At 41.7% G+C, this 25,884-nt stretch overlaps 3 protein-coding genes across 4 annotated transcripts; 2 read left to right on the forward strand and 1 right to left on the reverse strand.

Moving 5' to 3' along the window:
• Positions 1-566: 566 nt before the first annotated feature.
• Positions 567-14,018, reverse strand: ssbp3b (single stranded DNA binding protein 3b). Of its 2 annotated transcripts, XM_028404204.1 has the most exons (18): positions 13,844-13,899; positions 13,091-13,163; positions 12,887-12,948; positions 12,726-12,810; positions 6,933-7,022; positions 5,804-5,878; positions 5,536-5,598; positions 5,383-5,446; positions 5,227-5,300; positions 4,978-5,042; positions 4,850-4,898; positions 4,548-4,583; positions 4,396-4,450; positions 4,245-4,309; positions 3,513-3,591; positions 3,373-3,401; positions 3,168-3,269; positions 567-1,949 (listed from the first exon to the last, which is right to left on the reverse strand). In XM_028404204.1, the coding sequence occupies exons 1-18, from the start codon at positions 13,897-13,899 to the stop codon at positions 1,920-1,922; spliced, it is 1,152 nt and encodes a 383-aa protein (XP_028260005.1). In that variant the 3' UTR covers positions 567-1,919. The 2 variants fall into 2 exon arrangements, with proteins under 2 accessions (XP_028260005.1, XP_028260006.1); XM_028404205.1 differs by lacking the exon at positions 5,804-5,878 and having other exon boundaries at positions 1,920-1,949; positions 13,844-14,018.
• Positions 14,019-14,720: 702 nt separating this feature from the next.
• Positions 14,721-21,592, forward strand: acot11b (acyl-CoA thioesterase 11b). Its single transcript, XM_028403712.1, has 16 exons — positions 14,721-14,911; positions 15,694-15,886; positions 16,733-16,802; positions 17,094-17,154; positions 17,234-17,335; positions 17,417-17,552; positions 17,636-17,789; positions 18,136-18,255; positions 18,380-18,518; positions 18,642-18,697; positions 19,208-19,274; positions 19,375-19,458; positions 19,684-19,817; positions 20,283-20,414; positions 20,563-20,689; positions 20,793-21,592. Exons 2-16 carry the CDS (start codon positions 15,697-15,699, stop codon positions 20,949-20,951), a joined length of 1,731 nt encoding a protein of 576 aa, XP_028259513.1. The 5' UTR covers positions 14,721-14,911; positions 15,694-15,696; the 3' UTR covers positions 20,952-21,592.
• Positions 21,593-23,057: 1,465 nt separating this feature from the next.
• fpgt (fucose-1-phosphate guanylyltransferase) lies at positions 23,058-25,543 on the forward strand. Its single transcript, XM_028403445.1, has 4 exons — positions 23,058-23,226; positions 23,293-23,460; positions 23,554-23,646; positions 23,892-25,543. Exons 1-4 carry the CDS (start codon positions 23,154-23,156, stop codon positions 25,307-25,309), a joined length of 1,752 nt encoding a protein of 583 aa, XP_028259246.1. The 5' UTR covers positions 23,058-23,153; the 3' UTR covers positions 25,310-25,543.
• Positions 25,544-25,884: the final 341 nt, after the last annotated feature.

The raw sequence follows: 25,884 nt of genomic DNA on the forward strand, positions 1-25,884 counted from the left end.
TACTGTATGTACAGAGCCTGACATGCTCAGATTTTCACAATTTTTGGATCGTCTTTTGTGACAGTTTCCTCTGTCACAAAAGACTACTTCATGCTCCAGGATTTCCTCTTGGTGATGTGGTGGCTGTAGACCACAGCACCCCCTGGCTTCTCTGCAGACTCTAATAAGTGAAACCTTTTAAGCAGAAATGTGTTTTTCTATAGTCATGAGGACCAATTTTAGTTACAAATATAAAGACATTTTTTGCATTTTGATGACCTTTTGGCTAGTCCCCTCCCATTTAAGCTGGCAATAGGGGTCAGGAGTTGATTCTGGGTTAAAATTAGTGTCCTCAAAACTATGGAGAAAGCGTGTGTGTTTCTATCGAACACGCTGTTGTCAGTTACCATCAAAGCTGAAAAGCAGAGTTTCAATAGCAAAAACTGCAGATGATGCATCAATATGGCACTATGGTTGACTTACTTTAAGCATTCATTCTAGAGTATTGATAATAAAATCCTCAGTAGCATCTAATTAATCAAATTAGAGTATTTTCTGTCATAATAAAAACAGCCCACACAGTGAGATAAGTTATTGTAAAATTATATTAACAAGCAATCTTTCCTCAATTTGAAAATAAAAAAATATCAGCAAATAAAGGCAACATAGGACAGATGTGTATAATGCGTAATGTTCACAGGAAAAAAAAATGAAAACAAAAAATTCATCACATTTACAAGACTGCTGCTAAGTTTATAATGATGCCTACAAGAACGAGTTTAGAAAGCTTTGACTAACTGAATAATTGGGGCAATATACGTAGTCAAAGTTTGTATCAAAATATAAAAAATATGTGGGTGGGCAAGAAAAGGGCGGGCCAAGGGAACGACCAGTGATACAGGAGGGGAAATATGAACAACCAATATGTATGCGATTTAAAATGGGCATGTCATCCAGAGCCATTCATTTGGATTCAACCAAATTGGAAATAACACAGACGGCTACGACGATGAAGAGCACAGAGTGTTAAGCACAGGCAGGTAAAGAGATATACACCACATCTTAAAGCAGGTGTTCACATAGAGAAAAGCAGCACTAGGTAGTATGTTGTACACAGATTCTCAGCACTCATGCACTCACTTCTTATGCCAATGTCTGGTTTCCCTTGACAGCACAGGACAGCAGTAAACAGCTGGGAGTGCAGAGAAGCATAGCTGTCAACAATAAGAGGCTGAATTTATCAAATTGGATCAATATGACACTGTAATAACCATCTGAGCACTTACATGCTTACAGACAGTCATCACAGTAAAAGTCAAATCCTTTCACATTGTTCCCATTAAACGTTTCTCCAAATAGAAGGGTGGGCATTGGGAATAGTAATATGTTTTTCATAAGGGTGGCTACAGAATCAAAGGCAAATATTAAGTCCTGTGTCAGCTGACACAGTTCGCATGGTAAAATGACAAGACAAAGACTTTCCAAGCTCACAATGCATATGCACACTCTCCAGTGTTTTAAGAGACAAAAGCAGATATTTTCCTGCACATCTTGCACCACAAAGCAATCATTTAAAAAGTACAAGAGGTAAACTTCAACCATTTTTTCTCTTCGCTCTAGGGCTGAGGCGGTTGAGAGGACTGAAAGGGACAGAGAGGAGGAGGGTTCTGCAAAGAACAAAAAAACGTGTCATGTATGCATTTCAGTAGCTGGTTTTGTCACACTTGGGGTTGTGGTAAATGGAGAAAATTGTCCTTCATTTTAAGCAAGGAGCAGTAGTCGCCAGCCATTTTGATTTTTCTCCAATCAGCATTCTGGCATTAGTGTGGAACCAAAATGGCGCCTGTCCCTGATTCGTTGCTGTTGCGTTTGGCCATGTCCTATAGTGAGTTCAGATCCTCGGAATGATGGCAAATAATGTTGGGTGGGGCGAGGGGTGGTCACACACTCATTGTCATGGTTGGAGAGTACTACGAAGAAAAGAGAAAAAAGAAAAGAGAGGACTGATTAGAGATTATGTATAAATATAATAATGTATAATCTGTATAATAAAGGTGGTATGATGGATGAAGTTTGTGGCCTTAGGTAGACGAGTCAACTGTAGAAAACTTCCACATCCTACTATTAACTATTTACACACATTCCTGGATGATAGCAATTACCACTGTGGACTTGACAATCCACTTGTCATCTTCGCAGAAAGAACTTTCTTGATTTTCCACTGCAGCTGTCTCAGAGATCACTATAATTGGCCCCTCAAATAGTGTGACTCTTTAGTGGTACTGCACCAGCAGCCATCCCTTTACATCCCAGAAAACAGATCATCATTTTGCCTGCAGATCGTTTCTGAAGGTTTATCTGTTGTTGTACCAGTTTGTTTATTACTGGCTGAGAATAGTGGGCCCATGCCTTATCTGTGATGGGGGCAGCAGTGGCTCAGTGGTATAGCAGGGTTGTCCAATAACCGGAAGGGTTATGTTCGATCCCAACTCCTCCCTAGTCACTGTTGTGTGTCCTTGGGCAAGGCACTTTACCTGCATAGCCTCCAGTACTCACTGGTGTATGGCGCTCTTTGCTGGGCTGCCTTAAGCAATTTCCCCATTGTGGGACTAATAAAGGTTTCTTAATTTAATTACAAATCGCTAGAAAAAGCTCTCAAAAAATGGCAGATTGTCACTTGACATGTTGTGCTGACTCTGTTTTCCCAAAACCCCAAGAGGTTTTAGGACATAGTGAGCTGACACCTTGGTCATGTGGACTTTGTTGAGCGTAACTGTACAAACACCTTTCTAAGAGATACCATCACTGTGATAATGTACTGTTGTTGGTCTGTCAAGATTATGCCATGGATCTTGTGAACGGTCTCCTAAGTGTGGACAGTGACCTGTCACACCAAAGAAATTCTCTCTGCAGTGCTTGAAGTCAGCAGCCTTTTTACCTCTTCACTTTGCTGTAAAAAGGAAAACACCCTCCTCTTCTTCTCTGGGTGACAAAGCCTTCAGATCAAGTAATAGATGACTGCATGAAAGCCATTTCCCCAATTTCTTCAGAAACTGGATATTTTTTAATTGCTCGAAACAGATATACCAGAAAAAGTCAAACTCGTAAAAATAAGATCATTTCCTTTCTTTAGCCAAAAACGTACCAATCACTCCTGTTACTGTCCAGTTAAAAGGAAACAGACTTACGTTCTCACTCTGAAAGGAGTGGAGGAAGTTTCCACTCAGCTCCCCGTCATCCCTTGGGGTCCCAGGAGGATTGCTAATGCCACTTAAATTGTTTGGGGAATTCTAGAAGCAAAAAAGTGCACAGTGTATTATTTTTAAATTGTATACATTTTCTCTTTATCTAGAGTAAATATGCTAAAACAAAGAGTATGAATATGTAACTTACCTTGTTCATTCCATCCATATCACTAGAGCCTGCAATTGAAACAATTTAGAAAATCAATTATTCTGTGAAGATATCATGCCTTTAATTGATGATAATATAACCCAAACAGTTCTGTATTGTTTTTGTTTATGCAGTGTTACCTAGTGATCCATTCATGTGGTGTGGTTCCATTCCAGCCATGGCTCCCAGAGGCCCATCAGAGCCAGGGCCCATAGGGAACTGCAAGGGAAAAAAGTGGCATGGACACAGTTACCAGTGCTCCACAACAAAGCTAGTATAGAGTAACACCAAGAACTACAGAGTTCATAGTAAAGTGAATTAAAAGTACTACTTCTCTGAAACACAATTAATATATAAAATTCAGTCCAGTCAATCAGTAGCCTTGTGTGTGAAATAACACAAATGGAGTCCAGTGATACAAATGAATTGGTGCTGTTGCTATAAAAATATATTCTCTACATCACTGAGTGAAGAGCGAAACCCAGAAATTCTGCAAGTGTGCTTCAGAAAGAGCAGACTTTCTGGGTGTTGTATGACTGAAACTGTTGCTATGCAAGAGGAAGTGAAATTCCCCACATAGATGATTAATAATAAATTAGGTGATAAAAGACAACATATGGTCGTTTTCTCCCCTTCACATAAAGATGCATAGTGTGATATCTGTTAATCAGTTTATACCTACTAGATCTCCAGCAACTGCATAAAGACAAGTACTACACAGTTTTAATGTTCTCTCATTTAATTCACAGGTGTGACCTTTTTTCCATAAAGTGCTCTGTCTCTAACCATTACTACGTAAACAGTATGTGTGCTAAGATAAAAATCCACCAGTGAAACCAGCAGAACAAAGTGTGAAATAAAGCAGGACTCACATTATTTCGGTTGCCAGGTCCAGTGTTGATCATGGTATACAAATTGTCACCAGAGTTGTTTGAGTCTGAAAAAAATGCAATAATACATCTGACTGGTACAGAATGAAGAAGGAAAATGCTGGTTAACATCTCAAGTCAGGAAAACACTAACCTGCAGGGCTGGGCATGATGGGAGTTCCTGGAGGACCTCCACCTCCAGATGCCCCCTTTTGAAAAGCAGGCACAAAAAACAGTAGATTATATATATGGAAAAATATACAACTGAAACTTTTGTAGTATCATGTGTGAGTTTAAACCTCTCACCCCATATGCTCCAGGAGAAGGTGATGAGTAAGGCATCTGAAACCAAATACATAAACATTACAGACCAGAAATTGGAGTGCAAATCCTTTCTATCCCTCAAACTGTCATCATTCATCATTTGATCAACCTAACACTGCTAATGCTGTCTGTTCAACTGTCTGTGGAAACATGACACATAATACTACAATTACATTCCAGACCAGAAGCATGGAGCACAGTGGACCTACGCAGCTCCAGGAGGAGATCAAGCTGCAGCAGCATTTCTGCAAGTGTTTGTGTGTTTTAGGTGTATTAGTACTCACAGAGTTGGCATTGTTAGGATTGGGCCATGGCCGGCCTGTCCCTGGGCCCCTGGATAGAAAAACAGTGTTTAGATATTATGACTGACATGTATGTAAAGCAATGTAAAGCAAATGAACAGAAAGCTCACATGTTCACTCCTGGCATACCAGGACCCATGGTGTTGTGTGGAGGCCTCATTCCACCACCAAAGTTCTGTAAACAGATAATGATGACAATTTACACCATCAGAATGAATTTGGTTTGTAATTTGGTTTTGCAAACACAAGCGTGACCTCCTGATCACAAGAACCATTAAAGCAAAGTCATCAGGGCAGATTCAGTGTGTTCACAGGAACCCTCCATTTTCTACATTTTAAAGCAACACAAAACTGAGTACCTGAGGGCCGGGCCCCATTGGACCCATGCCTCGTGGGCCACTCATTCTCTGCATTGGCCCCAGGTTAGGATGACCTGGAGGTACAAAGGAAAAATATGTAAGGGCAGAATTTGTTAAGTAATTTGTACGATTGAATGATGATGTGGTCTTTCACACCTTGTGGTCGTGTGGGGTCCATATTGGGTAGCATTGGATGTGGACCTGGCCCCCCACCTGGTGGCTATTAAAGATACAATACAAAGATGCATTGAAACTGCAGTTTCAAACATGAGCAGTGCATTCTGCATCTGTTGTCTGGGTGTGCTCTACCTGGTTGCCCATCCTGATTGGGGGACCTCTTGGACCTCCAGCGAAGCGTGGTGACATAAAGGACTACAACATAAAAAAAGTTACAATAAGGACACAATATACATTTCTTTCCATTTCATGTTGCGTGAATATTTAAACGCAGCATAAAGCACTGAGCTGAGACAAATGCCAAAGCATGAAGCATCAGCACAGAGAACCGGAGTTCCCAAATGATTGGAGAGAGCAAAACCAGAGAGAGAGAAAGAGACAGAGAGAGAGGCAGCGTTACCTGACTGTGAGGTCCCATCATATTGTTAGGGGGAGGAGGCTGAGGGTGAGGAGAGCCCTGGGGACCAGGAGGACCCTGCGGCATCACACAAAATGAAGAGGCGAGGAGGATAGACAGGGGGATGATGAGACGGAGAGAGAAACGAGGGAGTAAAGAAACAGAAGTGACGAAGAGGGGCAGAGAGAGAAGCAGGGTTACTGCAGGGCAGAGGACAGTTGGAGTGCAAGAAACTAAATTGTGGCGCAAACAATGTAAAAATGTACAAAAATATGATGCTCATTTTCATGTACCAAACAGTGTGAGGCTGAGCAGAGGAGGAGAAGCCAATGACAGCCGTGAATGAGAGAAAAGAGACACAGAGATGGAGAGGATGTGTGCTCTTTTGCCTGTCAGTCAAGACATTAAGAAGCCTGCTGCATGCAGCATGTTATCAGTGCTAATTTCCCGGAATTAACAGTGTCAATTAAGCTCTATGCAATTAGCTTTATAACAACACTAAACACCGGCACTGTGTTGCTAATGTTGCTGATCTGACAGAGAGTGAGGGGTCTAATTGAGCTTCTGGTATAGAAAGTATGAGTGTGAGAGCACTTGTGTATCAATGTCTTTTTTGATATTAACATGATCTCACAATAAGTCACAGCTCCGTGGCTGCTAGTTCATAATAAACTGCTAGTACTATTGTTAAGAAAGAACATTGCAATTTTATGTCAGTTCCACACAGTTGCCTGTAAAGAGTTTATCTTCATGAGATATTGATTTACAGTAGGTGCTGCACCTTTCGATTTCTCCATTAGGGAGAATGGCCAAGCCCAGCCTGCCTGTTTACAGCTCAGAAAGGGCCCAGGCAGACAGAATGTCTATGTTGTTTACTACAAGTCCACTAAGCAGAGCAGAGCAATACAGACACCAATGGAGAGACTTATAGCTCCAGAATACATAGAAAACACAATACATAGCATTTTAAAAAAGCTTAAGCCTGCGGCTTAACAGGTAAGAAATAACTGGATCAATGTGTCTTTCTAATGCAATATTTGTGGAAATACTTATTAAATGAAAGCAATAAATGTGTGGTACAGTGAATTTAAGAGCACAATAGCAGAGAGAATCAGTGCAGTGATGGACTAACCGGGAAAAAGCCAGGTGGCATAGGTCCTCCTGGCATGCCTTCACCAGGGGGCATCCCTCCCATCACTGGGCTGGGTGCTGCTGCTGCACTCTGAGAAAGAACGGGTAAGAGAGCAACATAAAAATCTCTACTTCCAGCCTTGTTTTGCTGCATGCCAGGAGGAGGAAAATCTTAGCCATTTACTTGTCACTTCTTGGCCAGGGAGATAAGCTTGTAAGAAATCCAATAGACCTACCAGTGACTTAAACTACACCTGTGTTGGCTGTCAATTTGAGTGGCCTAATGCGTGTTATGTGATCAAGCTTGTTTGACCCTTGTTTAGACCTGTGCATAATATCAATGTATTTGCCGTTTAAAAGTCATTTAGCTGGTTGACCAGTCCTCCTCTCAAGCTGCAATAAGGCATTAATGGGGTCGTTACTGAGGTCTGAACCCTGCTGATCCAGGATCCAGTGGATCAGATAAGTATCAATGGGATGCACTGAGTCAGTGCCTCCAAAGTGCTGCTGCACAGCAGGGGCTAGCTGGGCCGATTTCCTGCTCAAACCGCAGCCCTAATTCACTAATGTGCCATTTGCTTCGGTCACACGCTCCTAATTGACTGAGTTTTTTTCCTTGCAGCTGAAGCAATCTGAGATGAGCTAATGTCTTCAGAGCTGTGGGGTTTAGCTTCCAATGAACAGCTACAGAATGAGAGAGGCGCTTTTAGTCCCATTTGTTTATGCGTAGCTTGCTTGCTTACATTTTACATGTAAACAAGCAATGACCACCATAACAAGGGATGTATCAGCATCCACAATGCCATGCAGCTCTACAGCCCCACCACTTTACAGACACCACTGGTCAATGGCCAACACACTCCCTTTTATTGACTGCACCTTTCCTAATTATATCTGCTCAGGCTGCCATTGCAGGGTGCCTGTGAAATACCTCACAGGGAAGAGAAGTGAGGCTACGGGAACAAGTGACATCTCATCAGGCCCCACTACCACCAGGGCACAGAGAGCAAAAAAAATCCTACTTGTTTAATGGGTGGTGCAGAAAATTCAGCAAGGTGCAAGAGAGATCCACAAGCATGCCGAGGATCTGAGGAATTCTTAACAATCTACTGCTACAAATATGTGAGTGTTTGCTCTTCAGACCAAAAGAATTATACTTCCTCTTACTCTGAGTACTGCCTGTTTAGATAAGAAATGTTTCCTTTCAGACGTAGTGCAGCAATTTGAAGCACAATTCCTAAAAAGCATCACTAAGATACATTCCTGATAGACAGGGGGTACAAACATATGTATCCAGCCTAAACCTCTGTTCTAAATGTTCTGTGTGTGCGCCATGTTTTTAATGACCCTAATAACAAAATAAAATATTGTGAATTCAATTTGTGAGTACAACATATTCTCACAATCCAACTTGGCTCATGCACCAGAGCTAAAAATAAAATTATATTAGTTCATGGGCTATCTTATTCAATCTACACATACATTTATTCAACAGGTTTCTTATCTCTTTCTAACATGTGGAAACATCCGTGCTGCTGATCATACGACTAGCAAACAAAATTTCTACACAGAATAACATCCATGTGATTGTAAATGGTTGCACATGTCTTAATGCTGCTATTTCATGTTTTTGTCAACAACAAAGCTGAGCAGAGGGACTATACAGATGCAGAACAGAATTTCTACAATGCATTTCTATTATCTGCTAATTAAGACTTTTAAAAGAAATCTCAATGCCACACAGGAAAATTATTGAAGAATTTTTGAGATTTAACACCAAAAGTCAGCCCATACCAGAGGCATACAAAACAAAGCTATCTTTGCATTCATTCTTGCAGAATCATTGCATACATAAACCACAACCTGTTTAGCAAGATTTGAGCTGCCCTAACAAGTCATCCATATGAAAGAAAAACAGGAATGAGGTGAGGATCCCACCCTACTGGCAGATGCAATTACTGACTTTGAAAGAGTCATCCAGCACTTAGACCATCTAACTTGCATGGCCTCGCAGGCATACCAACCAGGGGTGGAACGGCTCACAAAATCGGTTCGGTTTGTATCACGGTTCTCAGGTCATGGATTTTGGTTCACTTCACTTTAAACTGTTGAGTTTTTTTCTACTTTTTTAATGACTCTGGAAATACCATAGATCAGCATAAAATATATAGCCTAATTTTCCAACATTTACCATATTTAAGAATCATCGTCGAATCATTATTACATTGTGTTGCTGCGGTTGCCCCTCTAAAGTTTCCATTATGTCACTGCTTGTGTTGCTTCAGAGAGATGATCCAGTGTTGCCTCCTACTCAGTAAGAAAAACCCATACAAGCTAGTGATGTACACTCTTTGAATTCATTGCTGCTATACTGCATGCTGGTTTATGACAGGAAGTAACATAAACAAGAAGAAACAAGGAAGCCAATGTAACATGATGCAAGAAGAGGAACAGGTTTTGTTTCACATTAGATTCAGATATTCTGATCCATTCCCCACATCTTATTATCCAGCTTCGTTTGCATGCTTCATCACACTGCGCTCCGAGAGTCTGCCACCTTCATTAAACTTTTTGTTCTTTTCTTTGCACCCTACTGAACAAAGTGTAACACTTCTGCCATTCAAATTATATAGTAATGACCTCTGACCTCTTCTATAAATTTATGATAACGCCTACTCTGCAACTTCCTGGAAAGCAAACGTACCTTGCTTTTCCACTGAAGCAGAAAATTGTTTAGAGACCTGTGAATAAATTGCCATTTTTCTTCATATTCTTCATATTTTTCCAAAAAATATGGGCTGTTTTTTTAACATAAAAACAAATGGGAGCAGTTGTTTATTACAGACAAAGGTTGATCTACAGTCATGGCTTGTAGAGTGGTTGATTCTCATACAATCCCACTGTCCATAGTAAAAAAGTAAGTGCAGTGTGTTTTGTTCCTCTACCTATAAGTAGCCCATTCCTGGAATGAGGCCTGCAAAGAAATAATTAAGTAAAACAAAACCGTATTATGCTATTGACCACAACGTCGTAAAACAATGTCAACGATCTACATACCCTTGTAAAGGAGCAGATACTGTTTTCCAGACTTAAAGCTACGTGCATGGCGAGTTCCCAGGCATGTTTTGTTAGATCTTTATCATGTCCTCTAAAGCCCACAGCTGTTCTTGTTGGACTGTCCCAACCAGCCTGATGCTCCTTTTGGCCTAAATGAGACTTTTTCTCTGGTACCAGAAAGGGGCAGATGTCTCAGCACTGCCCCAGGCTATAAGGCTCTCGTCTGGGGCCTTCCTTACAACAACCAGGGGACCTTCTTTCAGACAGACGACCCCCATCCCCTCCACCCAGATTCAGCACGTGTATATATGTGTACTTAACAGCAGACAAGCAATCTCAACAGAATTTTTTTCCCTGAATGCCTGAATTACTGAAGGAGGTTACAAAAGGGCAGCGTGGCAGCGGATGTGCTCCTTTTACAAAAACAAAGAGAGGGGGGAGACGGGGACCAGGGTACAGAGGGAGTGAATGAAATGAAAAAAAGACGAGGATAAAGTTGACCAAGAGGTGAACTGGGGTAACACTTATAAAGTTCTGGGAGAGACACAAACAAAAAGAAGAAGAAAATGTGACATTTTTAAGTGGACGAGGCAGAAATGATTTAGGTGTTTGGGCCACAGCACAGACCACCCAAAAGCTAAGCGTGCTCTTAACAGCTTCACTTCTTCCACTGGATCCAATGCTCAAAAGAAACCAGTCCCTGTGTTTAGCTTGTAAATGTTTAACCATCAATCAACATCATAAAACCCTCTCCTCATCCTGACTGGACGCCCTCTCCCTCTCTACTTACTTCTAGCAGGTCCCCTTCACTTCACATCTCCCTCCTCTCTTCCTCCCCAACCCCCTCCTCTTTTTGTTCCCTCTGCTCCTCCAGGGTGGTGGATGCTGGGCATATGCCACACTGCCACTCCCATTTTCCTTTTTTCCCAATCTGTCCCTCTGCTCCATGACAGCCATCAATCAGCCGCTGACACCATGGAGACAGGGCCCCCGGGGAGCGTTCGTCAGGCCCAGCATGAATACACTGGGGCTTTACGAGCGCTGCCGGCTAACAGAGCAGCACTCACCTCCCCCACACCTAGACAAAGGCTAGGGTCCAAGTACTGTCCACAGACACACACTTGCCTGACCCCCAATAAACACAAAGAGAGCCAACATCAGAGCGAAGGGCAACCACAAGATGTCAGGGAGAGACAACCACACAGAAACTCTCTAAGGTCCACACCACAGCAGCAGGCTGCCCAGACTGACATTTCACTGCTCCTTCATTTGCTTACTGTTTTCCATGTTAAGAAAATGGCCTCAGTTAAATTGAAGCATGAATGTTAACAGCTTATTTTGTATTTTTAATCTTTAAAAACTGAGACTGCTTTTCCATTTTAGCACAACATGTTAACAAATTATTTTTGGTCTGTGTTTTAAGAAAAAGACATTTATATGAATACTTTGGCATATACGCAAACAATCAAATGAAGCCTGTGAGAATTAAGGCTGACGGTAAACAAATCGATCTCCTTCTTTTGTCTGGATGAGTTTCAATAATAAGGAATGTGGTTACTAAAAGAGCAGAGCCATGCTGTAGCCTCTCTCTTGGCTCCCAGGTCACCTGCCAGATCAGGAGGCCTGTTACCCTGACAACGCTATCTGCCAAGAACAGGACCAACATCTCTGTTTTAACCCTTTCTTGCCAGATACACCACTGACCCACAAACAAAGTGTGCTTTACATAAATCATCTTGAGAAGACTCCTTAACCTCTAATGTCTTTTTCTTTGCTGATGCAGCAATGCCTAATAAGGATTTCAATTTTATTTACATCAGCTTCACAATGTCTGTCTAATCTTTGAGGCCAGTGAGACATGGGGATACAGCAGTGGCCTCTGACAAGCAGTTCACACTTTCTTTGATCTACATGAGGCTCTTTTTGATGTCAGACCAAGCGCCTGAAACAATGCAGCAAATAAAAAACACCAACATCTCCAAAACAGCAGAATAATCAAGATGCAAATATGGAAGTGCTATCATAGGAGCAGTGCACTGGCAAACAATGCACATGCTTAAATCATAAATTCAGGATTCATGCCTGCTTCAACACCATTTTCCATTTTCAAATTCATTACCATTTTGTCATTGCAGGTAATGTTTTTTTAACATGTACTTGAGCTGCGATGCACTTGGGCAGCTGGAGGTCTGTCAAAAACAAAGAGGTGTGTATAACTTCTTGGATGCTTTGCAGAACATACAGGTATAAGGTTCTTTTTCATCTTCACAAATGAGGCAGGGAGCTTGGATAAGGGGAAGAACGCTCGACAGGTCTGACTCAGGAAATGCTGACATCAGCATCATTTTCCCAGAAGCCTATAAAGCTCATTGTAGGGCACATCATTCGACCGACCAACAGATCGAGATCATAAATTCAGAGGCTTAGAAAAAAAATCAAATATGCTTTTGCTGGTAAAATACAGCAACCAGGTTTGGTTCAAGAATACCACACAGGCAAACGGAAATAGTCAGAAAACTGAACCACAACTATCCTTTCAGTAAGCGTAGTGTGATTCTATCATTGTTTGAGCGTAGACCAACCGAGACCATGACCACTTTTCTCTGATAGTTCAAACAAAACAAAAAATCTGACACATTGCTCAACCGGAGCTGAAATCTAGGGAGCAAATTTAGCATCTTCTTCAGCAAATGACACGGGGGGTATGCGCAACAGTTCCCATGTAAGCAGTACTCACATAGTCATGGAAGGCTTTTGCTTCGCTGGAGTGGTCACATGTCTCTCTCCTCTCCGGTGCAGCACAATACAAGTCCCAGAATACACTGTGGACAAGACAGGTCATGAAGCAAACAAAACCAAACCAACAACCCCTGGTTGTTGCATTACAAAGAGACTTACCACCACCAGGAATGTAGGAATCCAGGGGGTTCTCCAAGTGTTATGTTTTTCTCCCATCGAATCTAAAAAAGTGAAATTTCATAATCAAGTATGTAAAAGTGCCAATTAAAATTATAATTAAATAACAAATCAATTACACAAAAAACATATCATTTAAAACGTATATATGTTGTTATATTCATTTAAAAACTAATCTCCACATACCTCTGATAAAAAGGTCTGTGCAGACTTCTGTGCTCCTATGTGCAACAAATACTCATAGACGTATAGAGCCAACCTGTGCAAAACAAAAACATCATTTTGGGTTTAATTTATCAAACATCAGGTTTGTACGGTCACACTCGACTCGTGTAAAGGCCCTCTGAACAATGGCTGCCAATGAGCCTATGCCAAAGAAAATACAAATAAAAACAAAATAAATAAATAAACAAGGACTGGTAAGCAAGACTGGTGAAGATTTACTACAATAGGAGGGTGTACAGAAAGTACTAAAGCAACAGTACAATGTAACGTCGGGATGTAAAACATTAAAAACCAGCAGCAGCCTGTTGTGTGTTAGCTAGGTACAGTATCTTGGTGGCACTGATGGGGCTGAGGGAAATAAAAACGGAGCCTGTCTAGAGAGCGCAACAGAGAAAACAATGTACTGTAGCACGGCGCTGTAATTGTTTTCACCGCTCCGTGAATAACCGAAAAAACATGAAGCAGCCGCCTGTTAAAACACAACCAAAGTGCTATCAGAATCTGTCGGTACATATGTAAAAAAGGCAGCAACAAGCCAAAGGCAGCTGAAACAGAGCTCAAAGGAGGAATGGCGAGCAGACAAGGCGGTTCATTCAATTCCATTCTCGGTAGGAGGAAATCGCCTCTTGCTAGCCTGTCCAGCAAACAACAGAGAGCAAGAGAGAGCAACTTGCGAGCTGAAAAATACACAATAATAAACGTTTCAAAGCTTACTTTTCTCGTGCTTGGCTGTCCGATGGCACCGGCGTGCCTTTGCCTTTGGGGAACATTGTTTTATGTGGGAGGACGCCCGCCTTCTCTTTCTTTTTTCGCTATTTCATCTGTCAGATCATCGCGGCCGCGACCCTCTCGCACTCCAACCGCACTCCTCCTCAACCCGACGACTCAACCGAGCCTGGTCCGGGGGGAAGAGGCGGAGCCACGACTGATTGATGCTCCCGACAGCCAATGAGAACGCAGCAATCGTCTTAAGGTCTGCCTTTCAGTGCTTTCGCTTTTCTGTTTTGACGTCGATAGTTGCAATATCAATGAGCTTAATTTAATGAGGAAATTGCTGTTTCCCAGATCATTATTTGCTTAATTTAATTCTGACTTAGTCGCTGTACATTGTGATTACATTAAAACATAAACTTTTTTTAATATATATTATGCACGAAAATGGATATACACAATTCAAACAAATACAGAATCACAGGGCAAATACTTTATAGAAATTACATACAAAAAACCCTGTTAGTTTTTTATACTTCCTGTCAAATCTTATTTAAAGACCGCCACTTAGGAGTGCAGTGAATTTATTTATGTTTATTTGTTTGTTAATTTAGCTTTTTATTTATTAACCCAGCCAAGTCCGTGGTGGTTATGTAAGCCTTAATTAGAGGAAGTCCTCATAAGATAAGATATAAAACTTCGTGGACTTAAACACATTATTCTATTTTGAATATAATTTCTAGAGATACAGTTTTGTCGCTGAACCTTCATATCTGTTGAATGGAGCCCCCAAATTCGAGATTATTGTAGTTCCACCTTAAATGGTGTAACCACGGCAGGGGGTGACCTCCCCCCCGACTCTCTCTCCCTCCAATGGTGAAACTTTTCAGTGAAGCCGTGTAGTGTGTGTGTTTTTTCAGTTGCGGCGTTCTTGAGGAATGAGTGAAATGAGAGGAACTACGGCTCGGGTCGCAGGGTCTTTCTCTCCGGGTGTTCATGTGTTGTAGCTCTGCTGTTTATTGCTGCTTAAAGGACCTGATTTTAACTTCAACCTCAGCGCAAAGTATCTGAGTAAGCCCTTTTGTGTTGTTGTGTTGCTGTCATGCTGCGTTTTGCTGATGACGACTTACACAAATTACATGACAGAGTTGTGTAGTGTTACTTTTACATGTTTGTAAGTCAGTAATTCACGATGTATGTTGTTGTGTTATTCAAGTGGAAAATCAATTTAAAGGTCACAACAGCCCCCTACAGATAACAGGTGACAGCAGAGCCTCCCACGGGAGCAGGAGTTCTGTGCAAACACTTGTATCCCAACAAATACTTTCCATGAAAGCCTCATTCAGCGGCATGCCTTGAAGTACGTTATGTCTCTGCCACTCCAAAAAAAGACAAGCCCCAGCCTGCATTTTAAAAAAATTCTGTGTATAAATATGTATAGTTGTTGTGGAGTATACTTCCATCAAATGTATCAGGGCTGGATTACATAAAAAGATCTTTCTGATCCTGATCCTTGAAGAAAGGTTGAGCAATTGTTCAGCTGACAAGTTGCAGATTATTCCAAGCTTACAGGAAACCTGCTGTTGTACTGCAGACCCAATTGACTGTTCAGAGTTCAGATCTAGCACTGCAATATATAAGCATGTAGTTGTCATGGGTATTTTATATTTTACTATATATTTTTAAATACATAGACAGCTACAGTGTTTAGGTGATATAACTTATAATTGATGTTATAAGTTTAAATACTTAAGCAGCCTGTTCATGCCACAGTTTATATATGTCAGTATTGTTACATTATGTCCGAATTACTGTTGAGTGTGATCACCTCTTTTTTTTAATTTTCTATATAGATTATGACGTCAGAGGAGAAAGATGCCGACACTGTGCTGGACGCTCTGTTAATCCAGGAGAGTGGGGAAGTGTACAGAAACCCCACTGAAGTGCAGATGAGTCAGATAGTGCTCCCCTGCCATGCCAACCACTGCGGGGAGCTGAGTGTGGGACAGCTGCTGAAATGGATGGACTCCACAGCCTGTTTATCTGGTAGGAAAGGGGCAGGAAATATTTCACATACTACTCTGCAAGAACAGAGTCCATCAACAAACACAGATGATGGCCACATCACATACAAAAGCAATTCACAAGGAGCATTGTAGAATGAATAATTTCCTGCCTTGCCTGGTTTGAGTGCTGATGCACACAGGTAGAGGTGGAGCGGACTGCAGTGCAGCTTTCACCACTTTCTACTGCATATTCAAACAGCTGTGTGATCATTGTTGTCCAAAGCACAGGCAGCTGACCATTTATATTGTTGACCTATTTTTAGTCTGAGCTCTTATGACTTTTAAAGGTGTCCACATGGGCATGGTATACATCGTCCATACCGCCATCAAATAATATATTTTAATTGATTTCTGCACCATATACTTTTTCACTGTTATGGTGGCTAGTATACTCCGGTCATGCTATGAAAATTGATATCACAGTATTGATACAGTGTGTTGTTTCAGCAGGACGATAACAGCTATACTGGCCAAAGCACTTAAAGGTCCCAGGCCCCTTTCACATTTAAATGTTTGGATATATCAAGAAAATGTGACGCCGGTGCTCCGATAACAGAAACAAACAAAAACATTTTCAATTTCTGCCAAACATGAACTCAACATCAACTCCAACGAAGAACAAATCTGTATGATCCACAACTGCTTACCTGATTGTGTAAATGTAGCAGGGTGCTGTGTGTTTTTTTCTCAAAATGGCTCCCTCTACCTTAGGACACAAAATCTATAATTGCACACACAGTGTTTACAGATAAGCTGTCATTTTGCCTGTCTTGCAGCCATCTTGTGTCACACTGCTTAAAGTTTTGTGTAATCTCTTCACCCCCAGCTGAGAGGCACGCAGGCTGTTCCTGCATCACTGCGTCGGTGGACGACATTCATTTTGAACACACCATAGGGTAAGGTATTAACCTGAGTATTGACGCAGACACAGAATATATCATTCAGTACAAAAGAAAATGTGTCATTTTCTGGCAAACATGCCATTCGACTAATTAAATAATCAAAGTTTAAAAATGTTTTATTAAAAAATGAATGAATGTAACATGTTAGTTTGCTGTGCCCGTCCTACACCAAGCGTCTTGCTGTTGTCTGTACAGTTTGCCCTGTAATGATGTTTAAGATGTGTTGGGTACAATCAACACTCCATGTTGATAGTAAAGAGAAGCCGTTTCTGTGTCCTCCTCCAGGGTAGGAAAGGTTGTCAACATCATAGCAAAAGTCAACAGGGCCTTTACGTCCAGTATGGAGGTTTGTGGATGTGTTTTCAATATAGTAAAGTTTTATATCACTTTAAAGACACTGATAGAGGTGTTTTTTTTCATATCAGGTGGGCATATTGGTGACCTGTGAGGACCTTTACACTGACAGCCAGTGGAAGGTTTGCCACGCCTTTGCCACCTTTGTTGCCAGACGGACTGAAGCTGGAAAAGTAAAAGCCGAGGACCAGAAAATGGATATTTTACTTAGACGTGTCCAACATCGCTTGTGCTTGTGTGTTATGTGTACACAGGTACAGCTGAAGCAGGTGATTCCTCACACACAAATGGAGCAGATGGAGTACAGCCTGGCAGCAGAGCGGAGGAGGATGAGGCTCATCCATGCTGAGATTATCACAGACCTACTGAGCAGCAGCACCGCTCAGCTGGGTACAGACACACAAGTTTAGTGTTAACACACACTGCTTTGAAATAAGAATATTTAAAGCCCCCTGTTTTTGTGCTTTCTCCAGGAGAGTGCCAGGAGTATCAGGATGCTGTGCCAGCTGAGCGGACACGAGTCGAGAGTGTAGAGCTGGTGCTACCACCGCATGCCAACCACCAAGTCAGCACTTTTGGAGGCCAGATCATGGCCTGGATGGAGAACGTGGCTACAATTGCAGCAAGGTTTACTATTTATGCTCACAGTTTACTTCAAATTTTAAAGCTTTAAACCTCAGCGGTACTGTCACAGGGACTGACTCCACTCTCCTGTCTTTACTGCTACAGCAGGCAAATGTGTTTGTAAAATGTGTTTAACAATCCATGACCCAACAAAGTAGGAGGACTTTGTCTTCATAGTACTTTGCTGAGGCGTCCAAATACCAGCACTCTGACTAGTCTGTCATTTATAAGAACAGTATTAATCTTTTTATTTCATTCTTATTAAGAAAGTTTAGTTTTCAAAAGTGTTCCTAGAGGCTATTTAAACAAACACAAACAACACTGTTTTTTCACCATATTTTTGATCTAGCCGCTTGTGTAATGCTCACCCGACCCTGAGGAGCATAGACATGTTCCACTTTCGTGGCCCATCTCACATCGGAGACAGACTGGTACTGAAAGCCATTGTTAATAACTCCTTCAAGCACAGGTGAGCCTCCGCATTGCAAATAATACGTGACTCCAATTATATCAGTGCATCAGTGTAACATTTGTAGTGCATGTGGGATTATACTTCTTATGCTTGTTTTGCCTGCACACATGGTCTGTTCCAGCATGGAGGTGGGAGTGTGTGCTGAGGCCTATCAGGGTGGAGAACCTACACGCCATATAAATAGTGCCTTTATGACCTTTGAGGTGCTGGACAGAGACAGGAAACCATGCACGCTGCCACGGATACGACCTGAGCCTGTAGTGAGTACTTCAAGTGTCCTATTTCTGCCCCTTAAGAGTCCAATAATGTGTAAAGCCCTTTTTTAAAGTACATTTAAGAAGTATGCTCTGTGAGGATTGATTACATTTTCACATGTGGCACAGGATGGAAAAAGACGTTACCAAGAAGCAGTTGCCAGGAAGAAGATTCGTCTTGATAGGTTTGTACTCTCCATTAAACCATCAGGGTTTGTTAGTGTAATGGTTGGCCTATTTACTAAAAACTGCTTTTATAGGCGCCAGACCTCTTCCTTAAAAATACTTTCATAGTATATTATATAAAGTACGCTGTATTTTGACCCTAAGTTTATAATAATCATATTAACTATTACTAATGTACTGTATGTAAATATACAGACATGGAGCAGTTCCATTAAAACAGCACCATCACAATTGTTGTGTGACAGAATCCATTGTTTACCACAGTTTACAGCAGCAAATGACTTGGCAAAGCAGCGTATCACAGCTGAGCAGACTAGTGCAGAGTCGGTCAAGCATAATAAGTTCATTGTTCCCTGTAAAACACCCTGCCTCCAGGAAAATCTGTATTCCTCTGTTTGATAACCAAATTTATGGGGTCATTGCTTGGGTAAAAATGTTCACATTGGTCTAGTTTTTGTGGGTTGTTTTTTTTTTTACATGTATTTTTCTGCTACTTGTCATGTTTACAGGAAATATATTATCTCCTGCAAGCAAACGGAGGTGTCTTTGTCTGTGCCCTGGGACCCAAGAAACCAGGTATTTTTTTTTCTGGCAACAGAAGAACACAAACCCCAAAGATGATTACATCTGATTTCTGTATTTAGCCTGATTTTTGTATTAATCTTTCTTTTTTCAGATGTACCTGAGCTACAACAATGTGTCAGCACTGAAACTAATGGACACCAGGAACAACTGGGTATTAGCGTCAGAGAAAAACAAGGTCGGCATTGTTTTCATTGCCATTTTAAATAGATATTGCTGTTCGGTATTCTGCCAATCAAGGAAATGCTCAGTCGCAGTTAGATACTCAAAATATGGACCATATTTTTTTAATGATGTTGTTGCAGAATATCCTTTTTACAGTCAAATATGTTAATCTTTCATACCTGGACAGAATCCTATCTATAGACACTGAGTCTGCCTCCTGTTTATGTTCCATTCATAGGTCAGGCTGTACACACTGGAGGAAAACCACATGCTGTGCTTCAAGGTGGAGATGAACGTCAGCGTCCCAGCTGAGCAAACGTTCCACCTACTGTCAGACCTGAGGAGGAGAAAAGAGTGGGACCGGCATTATGAGTCAGTATCATGTACATATTTGCCATTTGGTATCATCTGACTCAGTGGGTGCAACAGTTGGATAACCTGAATTTCATATTATTACTGCAACCAGCACAGGGAATGGAAAGATGAAATGAAGCTAGATACCAATATTATTTTTAGATGTTTTTAGACCAGCATCCAATGATGGAAGGCATTTTGGAAAAGAATGGTGGTCATTGGTGAGACAACCTGCATACTGAATTATATCACCCATTAAACAGTCAAACAGACTTTATTTATGTCTTGCTGTTCACTTCAATACATATTTTTCACATGGTAGTGCCTTCTCTATATGGACTTCCAGCACTTTGACTTATGAGGATGCATCTGCATAATCAATGACCTGCCCAAACATAAGATGCTATGATATACAATATACTTACCATGCATAAGCACTTCAGCATGCTCTACAATAAATGTGTTACTGTGTTTCATCTGCAGGGAGTGTGAGGTGATCGCCCAGGCAGATGAGGATGACACCCTTTACCGCATAGCTACACCCTCTGTCACTAAGGGGGGCAAAGGGAAGGACTTTATCTTGCTGGCATCCAGAAGGAAGCCCTGTGATTCCAGGTGCTGTGAGATAACCTGGCTCGCATGTTTTATGTTTTACCACGTTGCAGCTTTCTTTTTTTTAACAATGCCTCACATGCTTCTTCATTTCTTATTGCACCTTTGATTACTGCTTACAAAGTCCCCTGCCCTCCTCTGTCCCCCTCAGGGACCCATACCTGATTGCTCTGCGCTCTGTCACTTTGCCCACTCATCCACCCACTGAGGACTACACAAGGGGAGAAGTGCTCTGTGCTGGCTTCACCATCTGGGAAGAGTCCAGTACTGTCACCAAGGTGGCACATCATTCTTAGCCATGCAGCTTCAGCTCATAATTCTTAACCTCTGCAAAACTTACGCAACAAATGTTGGCTAGAATTGTTCTGTATTTTTTTTCAGATCACCTACTACAATCAGGCTACACCAGGTGTCCTCCCCTACATCTCCACGGACATTGCCGGCCTCTCGTCCAGCTTTTACAGTGCTTTTTCCGCCTGCAGCCAGTTCCTGGAGACCAACAAGGATAGCCTGGCTGCCCTGCCACCCTCTGTGCTGTGACACACCAAGAGCAAGAAACAGCATTAAGCACCGTCCTCATCCTGTCTGCCTTCTGTTGTTGCGGCTAAGAAGCCGTAGTGGAATATAATTGTGCAAATTTGAGGTTGCAAAGACAAACAGGTTTGTGGTTTCTGGAGTTATTTTTAAACTTGCTGCAGGTTTGCAGTAAGATGGATGGATGTGAAGCAAGAGTGCACAAGGTTTTTGTGGTACTCTTGGATTTTAAGTGTTATCAGAGCCAATAAATTGTGCAATAAATACTAATACGTAGACAAATGGATCGCATTTTAGTATATAACTTTGATAATTGAACACAATCTCAGCATTTCTCTTGAGACAGCCATGTTTTTAATGGCATTGCCAGTCTACAAAAAACAAAGGATAAAACCAGTCTGAGATGTGCAAATGTTTTGTTATTTTGTACGAATAGAATTTTGTTTGAATAACGTTTAATTTATTAGATTAAATATTAAAGTAACAAAGCTAATGTGTACAGTACATTTAATGTATAATGATGCTGTTTTACTGTATATATAGTTTTATAGCTATATACTTCAACTGATTGTATAGTATGTGGACACTCTGACTTGATTCAGCCTGAAACAATAAACACAATGGAGCAGTGGATTATGCTCATTTGAGCAGTTGTGTCAATGCTCTCACCCCCCTCTGCATTCTTCCCATTCCTTAACTATTTTATGAAAAATAGGAATGAGAAACACAGCTTGTGGTCATACCCCACTGTGACTTGTGATTTCATTGCTGTAATAGGTGGACAAGGCCAACAGAAAAGTACAGAGGAGCCAGAGTGAAACTGAGGGGCTTAAAGAGAAGTTGGTAGCACTGCTTGCTCTACAGGCATTATGTGTGTTCCACAGTTATCCTGTTATACTCATGCTGCTGCTCCAACTGACAGAGCGAGAAGGCAAATGTATCTGCATAAAATAATCTTCAGTGCAGTGTGAAAAATACACAGATCGGTCACTGAACAGCATCTGATGCTAGTTGTTCTAGGTCGCCACGATCAGGAGCTGCAGCTGTCACCTGAGGACCGGCTGCCCACTCTCAAGCCGTCCTCCTCCTCCTCCTCCTATAGAAATGCAGCCCAGCATCCCGAACCTGTCTCCTCCCACTGGCTTTTAATGCTTCACTCTGAACAGGCTTCCGCCATGTCTGCTCCCTGCGGTTCACCAGACAGGTTTAACAACTCGTTTTCTCTGTCAGTCAACACCTGTATGCAGAACACAATCTCTGTGCTGCTAGAGTGTGTTTTCTTAAACTTGTTGCAAAAAACGATTTCAAAGTGTTTACTTATCCTCAAGTTTTCTTATCAATAAATCATTTTACAATTAAAATAATGTAATACTTAGTGAGACCGGAACATGTGCCATATTAAAACACCTATACTTTTAGAGAGCAGCTGTGTTAAGAGGCATAGCTTCCCTTTCACAGCATAGAGGTGTAAAGGCTTTTCTGGCAAACAACCAATCCCTGGACATTTCCACTTATTGTTGTCATGGAGATGTGAGGCTCGATCTGGCTTTTTTTTTCTTAAAACACAGCAACAGGAATGTGGCTTATGTGAAAGTGGGTACATTTTGTAACAACCCAATGCAGCCTAGGATGGAGCAGAACATGGGTTACCATGGTAACATGTGAAGAGTTTGTACCACAATGTTAGAAAGATATGCGGATCATCATCAACAATAATGATCAATATGGCTACAATCAGGTAGCAAAGCACACCTCCACTTTTTGTTTGTGTCACTGACACTATTTACACTTACAGGGGCTGTGTAAAAAAATATAGCTACTGAATACATATATATATAAAACATATATATCAAAAAAATGATGTACATGTTATGCCCAATAGAAGTTTTTTTTCAATAAAAAAACTAATTGCAATTTTGCAATCCTTTTATTATTCTGGGTTAAATACAGAAAAATAAAGACATACGAGGGTGTAGCCTACTGAAGAATAATTTCAAACAAATCGTTTTAGTTATGTAATTAAGGGTGGCAGTGCCTGTAAAACCCTGTAAAACACGTCTCAGGATCTTCTCCCTCTCCGCCTTCTTTATAAATACCACCATCCACGTGACCGCACCCGGAAGTGAGAGCCGTCTGAACGCTTCAATGTAAATAAAACCATAAGAAAGCTTTTATCTGCATCTGTTGCGAGTGTACTTGCGTTACAGTATGAACCAGGACTGCATCAGAAAGCTACGAACTGCAACAAGGGAAAAGCTCAGAAAACTGAACTCCCTGCGCGGTAAGTTTTACATTTGTTGTGTCATATGTCATCGTGTGTGAAATGAACCGTCTGCTTGACGTGAAGGTCGGGAGGTGCAGCCTGGTCAGTTCTGGGATGTGGTGGTTCTGACTGCTGCGGACAGCAGCCAGAGAGAAGCATACGAGCTGCAGGTCAGAGAGAAGCTTAGCAGAAAGGAGCTGCCCCTCGGAACTCAGTACAAGGTCTTCTCAGATCCTCCTGGACCTAAAGTAGGTAAGTCAGCCAGTCAGCAATCCCAGTTTTACTTCCCTCTCTTTGCAGCGTGTTTAGACATTATTGTGACCCTGACCACCGTTTGCATTGAAGGCAATGGGGGCTCCACTCTGCACGCACTGCAGCAGCTAAAGGACATCTTTGGAAAGGCACTGAGTGGACTGCGAGTCCTCCTCATACATGCAGGTACTTATTCCTATTTTGCTCTTAAACTTTATGTAATTCATACCAGTGGGATTTGAATTATTATGAAATTACTTTATTAAAATAAAAATGTGTTGATGGCTATACATGTATGAAGGCTCCTTTTTCCCCTTTTCTCTTATTTTACTAAACATCCTCAAACAATTTATACCAGTTTTTGTCAGTCTTTCACTACAAAATTAAAAATTTGTAAGAAATGCATTCACCCTTCTATCTTCTTCTTCCAGGAGGGTTCAGTCAGCGTTTGCCCAGTGCCAGCGCTCTTGGAAAGATCTTCATGGCCTTCCCTCTGGGTGACCCCATCTACCAAATGCTGGAGCTCAAACTGGCCATGTATGTGGATTTCCCATCATATATGAAGCCTGGTGTCCTGGTGACCTGTGCAGACGACATAGAGCTGTACAGCATTGCAGAGGAAGAGCACATTAAGTTTGATAAACCTGGCTTTACAGCTTTAGCCCACCCTTCCCCACTCTCTGTAGGAACTACACATGGAGTCTTTGTGTTGGACACAAATGAAAAGTCCTCTCACTCTGAAATGGTGAACACTTCCTGTCTGCGCTTTCTGCACAAACCAAGCGTTGATCAGATGAGAGACTGCGGAGCTGTTTGTAAGAGGCACAGTGGACTGTTGTCTGTGTCTGATAGTGAGTTTGTTTACACAGACAGCACCTATTATGTCCACTTTGACACAGTAAGGTCTCTTCTTAATCTGCTGAAAGAGTTGGGACCTTTGGACTGTGAGATAGACGCATATGGTGACTTTCTTCAAGCGCTGGGCCCCAAAGCCACAATAGATTACACCAAAAACACTGCTAATGTCACCAAGGAGGAGAGCAGCCTGGTCAAAGTCCGACAAAAGATCTTCCATCTCCTCAAGGGGACTCTGCTAAATGTCATTCTTCTTAACACCTCCAAGTTTTATCACATTGGAACCACCTCAGAGTACCTCTTTCACCTGACGCAGGATGTGGCTCTAAGGAGTGAGCTGGGTCTCCTGTCCTTTGCCTTCAGTTTGAATGAAAACTCTCAAGGCTCCTCCGGTTGCTGTGTGATGTACAGTGTCCTCGATTCCAGCTGCTCTGTGGGAGCTGGATCAGTGGTGGAGTTCTCCAGACTAGGAGCTGGAGCATCTGTAGGGAGGGACTCCATCGTCAGCAGCTGCTGGGTCAGTCCAGGCCTCTCTGTGCCTGATGGAGCCTTCATGCATTCGCTCTGTGTGAACTACCAAAACCAAACCAGTTTTGTTACTGTCTTCTTTGGGATTAATGACAACCTGAAGCGCAGTGTGGACTCTCCTGCATACACGGATGAGCTGAAGTTTTTTGGGTTCAGCCTGACTGAGTGTCTCTCCCACTGGGAGATCCAGAACGAAGTCCTGAGGTTCTCTGATGATGCATCATGCTGTAATTTGTGGAATGCCTGTCTGTTTCCTGTTTGTTCTGATCAGCAAAGCTCCTTTTCAATATCTCTCACGATGCTGCAGGCCATCCAACATGGCTCCAGAAGTCAGCTACCCAAAAACACAAAGCTGATGTCAATGCAGGAGTGTTTACAGTGTAAGAACCTGGAGGAGATGTTAAAGCTCAGGAAGGGACTATATGACGACATCACAGAGAGGAGACACAGCCATGTTATAGATTAGTGTATAGAATCATATGTTAAACCATGTTAAATGGAATTCTACATTATGATTAAATGCTAAGTTGTTTTTTCCACAATAGGTGACCTCTGGGATTAAACAAAGAAAGGACTAATAAGGACTGCAGAACCGCCAGTGGCCACTTGAGGCTGACTCCAAAACTGAATTCATCTCTGCAGACCTTCATGTTAAAATGGCCATGATGTCACAGCAGAAATAAACAAGTTTAATTACCTGTACAGTGTCAGACTTCCAGTGGCAAAAGACTTCTGTTTAATAAAAATTTGTAAAAATATTCTCATTGCTTTGAAATCATGTTTCTTCAATACATAAGTCCATGCACTGTGACCTGAGACAACATAATATTATGATAATCTTTTAGTGCTTTCTGATCTTTGTTTAATCTCTGCCACATCACACTTCACTTAAGAGTGGCTGTGTTTATCATAGCTTTCTTAAGACAGCAGCATTAGCCTTTAACAGGGCAGCACCAGGACAACCGAAGAAATCCACAACTCAAACAGATTTTTTTTAAAAGCTTCAATGTGTTTTTTGAATTTTGTTCAGGTGCCTTTAAT

Source organism: Parambassis ranga, chromosome 4, assembly GCF_900634625.1.
Source record: "Parambassis ranga chromosome 4, fParRan2.1, whole genome shotgun sequence".
In the NCBI taxonomy this organism is placed as follows: Eukaryota; Metazoa; Chordata; class Actinopteri; family Ambassidae; genus Parambassis; species Parambassis ranga.

What these genes read in the sequence shown, in the direction of transcription:
- ssbp3b (XM_028404204.1), bottom strand. Translation starts at nt 13,899, where the DNA reads ATGTTCCCCAAAGGCAAAGGCACGCCGGTGCCATCGGACAGCCAAGCA. An exon ending in GACAGCCAAGCACGAGAAAA is followed by an intron (nt 13,164 to 13,843) that starts GTAAGCTTTGAA and finishes TGTTTTGCACAG; the next exon opens with GTTGGCTCTATACGTCTATG. An exon ending in CACAGACCTTTTTATCAGAG is followed by an intron (nt 12,949 to 13,090) that starts GTATGTGGAGAT and finishes TCACTTTTTTAG; the next exon opens with ATTCGATGGGAGAAAAACAT.
- acot11b (XM_028403712.1), top strand. Translation starts at nt 15,697, where the DNA reads ATGACGTCAGAGGAGAAAGATGCCGACACTGTGCTGGACGCTCTGTTA. An exon ending in GAGTGGGACCGGCATTATGA is followed by an intron (nt 19,818 to 20,282) that starts GTCAGTATCATG and finishes TTTCATCTGCAG; the next exon opens with GGAGTGTGAGGTGATCGCCC. An exon ending in AGGAAGCCCTGTGATTCCAG is followed by an intron (nt 20,415 to 20,562) that starts GTGCTGTGAGAT and finishes TGTCCCCCTCAG; the next exon opens with GGACCCATACCTGATTGCTC.
- fpgt (XM_028403445.1), top strand. Translation starts at nt 23,154, where the DNA reads ATGAACCAGGACTGCATCAGAAAGCTACGAACTGCAACAAGGGAAAAG. An exon ending in TCCTCCTGGACCTAAAGTAG is followed by an intron (nt 23,461 to 23,553) that starts GTAAGTCAGCCA and finishes TTTGCATTGAAG; the next exon opens with GCAATGGGGGCTCCACTCTG. An exon ending in AGTCCTCCTCATACATGCAG is followed by an intron (nt 23,647 to 23,891) that starts GTACTTATTCCT and finishes TTCTTCTTCCAG; the next exon opens with GAGGGTTCAGTCAGCGTTTG.